At 42.6% G+C, this 6,227-nt stretch overlaps 1 protein-coding gene across 2 annotated transcripts; it reads left to right on the forward strand.

Moving 5' to 3' along the window:
* The first annotated feature begins 1,780 nt into the window (after positions 1-1,780).
* Positions 1,781-6,221, forward strand: LOC124477975 (proton-coupled amino acid transporter 4-like). 2 transcript variants are annotated; one of them, XM_047036052.1, is made up of 5 exons: positions 1,781-2,005; positions 2,316-2,425; positions 2,918-3,044; positions 3,941-4,031; positions 5,971-6,221. In XM_047036052.1, the coding sequence occupies exons 2-5, from the start codon at positions 2,404-2,406 to the stop codon at positions 6,061-6,063; spliced, it is 333 nt and encodes a 110-aa protein (XP_046892008.1). In that variant the 5' UTR covers positions 1,781-2,005; positions 2,316-2,403; the 3' UTR covers positions 6,064-6,221. The 2 variants fall into 2 exon arrangements, with proteins under 2 accessions (XP_046892008.1, XP_046892009.1); XM_047036053.1 differs by having other exon boundaries at positions 2,319-2,425.
* Positions 6,222-6,227: the final 6 nt, after the last annotated feature.

Here is a 6,227-nt window from a genome sequence, read left to right on the forward strand (position 1 = left end):
ATGAAAGGCCTCTGTCACTAAGGCAAGTCTGAGGTCACAATATTTCCGAAGTGTATAATGCCATGCAACTTTGAACGAGGAAAATAGAAGGAATGACAAGGCCATTTCTGGGAGCCCTATCTAAAGACCCAAACAAAAGCTATTTAACATGCAGTGTCCTTTTTCAGTGCCTGAAGAGGCTATGTTAATCAGCTTGTATCCTCCCAGATTGTGATACCATATACTCTCTTGATTTCCTGTATTCATTGTCCAGTCTTTTGTGATTCTGTCACCTTACATATGTGTAATAAATACATTGATTTAGTCTTGAACTAATCTTAAGTAATTAGTGATGAGTTATACTGGTAATATAATAAGTCTAATTTTATATTTGACACATACAGTACAGGCATACATTTCTGTGAGGCACTAGTGATATTCTAACAAACCTAATCTGGAAGATGTGGTTTTGCGCTTATCGCAACATAAATGCAGGATGCAAATTGTTTTTGAAAAGAGAACATCAATGTTTATATTCATATCCTAAAGAGAAGTCCTCCCCAGCGACTGTAACATAAAGGTATGTCTTTGGAGTCTGAGACATGGAACTGACGCTCAAATGCTCATAGTGAACTAATCCAATCACGAGCGTGTCAGCATCACTTCCTAATTATAAAAAATGTTAAACAAATGATCATTATTTGTCTTATACCATGTTTAAGTTTGAAATAAACAGAGAACATACGTCCATCCTTTGGTAAGAGTAGTCACAATTTCAACCTGAAGCTAAAGTATTTGGTGGGCTATAATATTCATAAACTGGTTTCCACAAAGAACCCGTTTGAGGCACAAGCTTCTGAAAGGTTATGACCATGTTCAGAGTAAAAAAAAAACAGAATTGTTCACTTTTTTGATAAGTTACTTTTGTAATTAATAATAAATAAAAAATGTAATTGGTCATAGTTCACAAGTAGCCTAGTTCTCAATGAGGATATATTTATTTAGTAATAACCAAATGCTAACCAAGGAACTACCTTTGTAGTAAATTAGCTATAACTTACTGCTTAGTTAATCTTGGTTCCATATTAGTTAATAGTATTACATTTGGTGTTAATGTAGTAATACCTATTACTTCCTGCATAACTTCTTGTTAACAACGGACCATTATTCATAAGTGTTACCCATAACATATTGGGGATTTGGGCTTATAGTTAATATTTTTTATAGTTAAATAGTTATTATTTTTGTTATAGAAATATAAATGTGCAAGGCTATGAGAGGCAACCACGCACGCTGTCCGAAATTATCATATAAAATGTAATCCCCCCCCCCCCCCCCCAATGTTGACTCCATGGCAGTGGCTTTGCTTTAGTGTGACTGCTGGGTTTAGCAGAAACACGTAAATGCTATCTTTCACCCAGACACTAAATCACCAGGCTGAGCGGTATCACGGTTCTGCTCAGTCATTTGTCTACTGAATTACTTCCTTCAAGGGCACATGTTAAAGTGTTGCATATAGGTGTGCAAGAGCTTTTAAAACGAATTGAGACTGAATCTGTTCCAGAACTCATCATGTGTGTGGGCACTAGTTCGTTTCGAGTTGATTAATTTCAGTGTGCTGCTGTTGTGTGCGTTGTCATAGTCAGAAATGTGTTCGTTGAGATTTGGCGACCACATTCTAATTGTGGGCGACACGTGAAAATAAATTCTTCACAGCGTCAAACGGAATGGAAACTATTTGGGTACGTCGCCTTTAAGAGTTCCCCCGCCGATGTGTGACGTTTTCCATGATTTTCGTCGGCCCCGGATAGATGGTATCCAACGCTTCCTAATCCGGATCATTTTAACCTGGAAGTTCAATTTTAACTATGACGACTACTTTGAATTTACAAGATCAATGGATGTGTCAATAGGCACTTCAGGAACCTTACACAACGCCTGAAGTGTACGCGTGCACTGGACCGACGGAGCTATAAAAGAGCTTGTGACCAAAACAAAGCTGAATCTTGACAGTGAAAGCCGTTAGGTAAGATCCTTTCCCCAAACACATCACCACCCGGCTTCTACTTCCACCGTTCGTAGAGCTAATTCAATGACACTGCAGGTAGTGTCATATACAAACCTAGAACTTAACCCTAGGCTTCAATGTTTATCATGTCTGTAGCATGGAAAAACATTAGCATATTTACTTTTCTGCACTGATTAACCCTTGTCAAGTATGTTCATTTGTAGCCAACACGTCTAAATATGTCTCCTTCAACAGTGTTACTGTCATGTTTTTTTAGATGTCATAATGACTTCTTTAATATTTAATCTATCTTTCCTACTCGTGTCAGAAGGCCGTCTGCGGACTGTCTCGCGCCTCTCCCGGGGGCTAAACACGCAGGCCTGTCCGGCGGCAGCTGCACAGATGCCCGGTGGAAGATGGGAACGTCGCAACAGCTAGGTAGCTACATTACAGCTATGTTTAAAATCTTACTGAAGTAGCGTAATTACACGTATGATAAAGACCGTAACTTCCTGACGTATTTCTGCACCCCGCATTCTCTGCATCAGTAATGAAAACAGGATTAATCTGACTTTTCAATATGGACATTATGATACTAGGGAAAGCATGGTACCGTATGCATATCAAAATAAGTTCTCGCCTCATTCCAAGTTAGCATAATGTCCTGATTGGGTCCAGAAAGAAACCAAAGAATTGCATTTGCAGGAACAAACTTAACAGCCAGGTTAAACAATGATATCGTTCCCTCAAGTCATATAAGTATATCGAATCCAACAGCGGTTCAATGTCCAGAACGACAGCTCTCTGTATGTGCCTGTCTAGTGTTTTGTTCTAGAACAGTGCTGAATGTTCTAGAACAGGCCTGTATGTTCTCTAGAACTATCCTGTATGTTCTAGAACAGTCCTGTAACCCTTTCCTGGCTCCCTCAGATATGGAGGTGATGACCCCGCTTATTGAGGCTCCGGGCGAGGGTGCGGATGAGAACACTGATGAGGACCAGGACCCAGAGCTGCTGTCTCTCAGACAGTACAAACCGGGCAGCGAGGAGGGCATCACGTAAGACCTCCACCCTCATAAGATCTCAGTCCACACTTCCGCCCACACAAGACCTTAGGGTGACCAGACGTCCAGATTTTGTCCGGACAGTCCGGTTTTCCAGCCCTTTGTCCGGACTGTTGTTCCGTTTCCTCCTTTTCGCCCTTTTGCCCTCCTTTGTGACCCTTCCTGACCACCGTCGCAATTTACCACTCGTGTGGGCTTTCAGATGCCAAAAAGAAAGAACTCCTTCAAACCTATGTGGAGTTCAGAACTACACTTTGCCACTGAGAGCAGCACAGATAGATAGCATGCCTTCTGTAAGCTCTGTCGCATTGGTAAACAGTTGAGTAGTCGGGGGAAAGGGGCTTTAGAGCGGCATGCCTGCGCTACGAAACGGCACAAGGATGATGCTGGTTCTGACGGGCACTACAACAGCGGATGATTAAACAACCGCTAGTGAGCTGACCACATTATATAATTTATTTCTATTACAATTGAAATTGTTTGGGGAATGGTACTGTCCTATTTTCTTTATCTTTTGACTAAACTTGTTTCACCAAAGACAACAGAAAATCAGTGAACTTGTATTGAAGTATTGGATTGTATTAAAATTACAAATGTTATTGTCTTAATTTCATACTAATGCCCCCCCCCCCCTCCCCCTCCCCAACAACATTTTGGGATTGTCCTCCTTTTTGGACCCAAGTGTCCTCCTTTTCAGGGTCATGCTTCTGGTCACCCTACAATACCTCCACCCACACCACTTACCCCTCCACCCACTCAAAACCTCCATCCACCCCTGCACCCATACAAGACCTCCACCTCTCCACCCATACAAGAGCTCTGCTAACATTGTTACCTGTGGTAACTACATGAGTATAGTGTTGTGTGTGTGTGTGTGTGTGATATTGCAGGTTCAGCCAAGCGCTCATCCACCTTCTGAAGGGCAACATTGGGACTGGTCTGCTGGGCCTTCCTCTGGCTGTGCGCAATGCAGGCATCATTGTGAGTAGCATGTATCGCTAACGTGGCTAACAGGCTCACTGTGTGTAGCATGGATAGCTAACATGGCTAACAGGCTCACTGTGTGTAGCATGGATAGCTAACATGGCTAACAGGCTCACTGTGTGTAGCATGGATAGCTAACATGGCTAACAGACTCACTGTATGTAGCATGGGTAGCTAACATGGCTAACAGACTCACTGTATGTAGCATGGATAGCTAATGTGGCTAACAGGCTCACTGTGTGTAGCATGTACTGCTAACCTGGCTAATATGCTCACTGTGTGTTGCATGTACTGCTAACCTGGCTAACAGGCTCACTGTGTGTAGCATGTACTGCTAACCTGGCTAATATGCTCACTGTGTGTTGCATGTACTGCTAATGTGGCTAACAGACTTACTTTGTGAGTATAATGTTCTCGGAGTAGCATGGCTATTAAATGCATGTTTTTTATACATTTGAGATGATGTGTGTGGGTATAGCTAACATGTACAAAAGGCAGGTTGGTTAGGGATGACTGTGTAATTGGCCATGTAATTGGAAGGATAGGGATTAGATTGAGTAAATTAGCCTGGGGTTAACCTGGACATGGGTTAGCCTGGGTTTTGATGCGTTTGATTTAGAATGACTATTAATTTACATTTCGTCATTTAGCAGACGCTCTCATCCAGAGCAGTAAGTACAGGGATATTCCCTGTGGCAATTAGGGTGAAGTGCCTTGCCCAAGGACACAACGTTATTTTGCACGGCCGGGAATCGAACCAGCAACCTTCTGATTAATAGCCCGATTCCCTAACAGCACAGCCATCTGACCCCCATATTCAGAATCAGGTTTATTGGACATAATCTGGTGTTTGTTTTCCCATGTGTGTTTCTGTGTTGTGGGTGTGTGTGTGTGTAAACTGTTCAATAAAGGCCGCTCAAAAAAGCTGGACTTAAAGTCCCAAACCTGATATGAATTAGCTTAACAAATCAAGCGGGGCTAAAGCGGTTCCATAAAGGCCAATTTCAGCTCGCGCAATTCTACTAATTCAAGTCAGACTTAAGTTATTTTATTTGTTTACTTATTCTTAAGCATCCCAAGTGGTAAAACATGGATCATACAATCCACCACGGCAAAAGCAATGCACACGGCTACGTTACTTCTTCCACAAAGAACGTTCCCTTTAAGCAGCTCCGTCATCCACCACTTCATCAAAATAAAATGACACGCCATGATTGACGTAAACGATAGGCTACGTAGGTCCTTTTTTAGACATTTACTTCATTGATTAAAAAACATCACCCGTTAAACACATTAAATTGACTTTATAAATAGCCTACTATTAATCAATACATTATCCAGTAGCCTAACTTTTTCCCATTGGGTCAGTGTTACAGGAACGTTCTCCCGTTGGGTCAGTGTTACAGGAACGTTCTCCGGTTGGGTCAGTGTTACAGGAACGTTCTCCCATTGGGTCAGTGTTACAGGAACGTTCTCCGGTTGGGTCAGTGTTACAGGAATGTTCTCCCGTTGGGTCAGTGTTACAGGAACGTTCTCCCATTGGGTCAGTGTTACAGGAACGTTCTCCGGTTGGGTCAGTGTTACAGGAACGTTCTCCGGTTGGGTCAGTGTTACAGGAACGTTCTCCCGTTGGGTCAGTGTTACAGGAACGTTCTCCCGTTGGGTCAGTGTTACAGGAACGTTCTCCTGTTGGGTCAGTGTTACATGAACGTTCTCCCGTTGGGTCAGTGTTACAGGAACGTCTGGTTACGGAACATCACGCCCTGAACCAGGCTAGTTTCGAAGCATAAGTTACCATAGTAACTGAATTTGAACTACGTTGAGTTGGCTTTATGGAAACAAATGAACTAGAAATGAGTCCAACTAACTGACATAAGCCTGGCTTATTTGGTAAATGTGCTTTATAGAACAGTCCTCTGTTCTATGTGCTTTACAGGTGGGGCCCATTTGCCTTCTGTTGATGGGTGTGGTCTGCGTTCACTGTATGCACATCCTGGTCCACTGCAGTCACCATCTGTGTGAGAGGTAAAGGATTTACCTACTTGTTATTACATCATGCATATCAGCTAGCCAGACAGTCAGATAGACAGCCAGCCAGTCAAACGGCTTATTTTCTTGTTAAACCCAATGGATGCACCCTGCAGGACTTCAGATCCCCTCTAGGGGGCACACACCCAAAGACAAACACCTGTC

The sequence above is a fragment of the Hypomesus transpacificus genome, chromosome 15 (assembly GCF_021917145.1).
Source record: "Hypomesus transpacificus isolate Combined female chromosome 15, fHypTra1, whole genome shotgun sequence".
NCBI classification, from domain to species: domain Eukaryota; kingdom Metazoa; phylum Chordata; class Actinopteri; order Osmeriformes; family Osmeridae; genus Hypomesus; species Hypomesus transpacificus.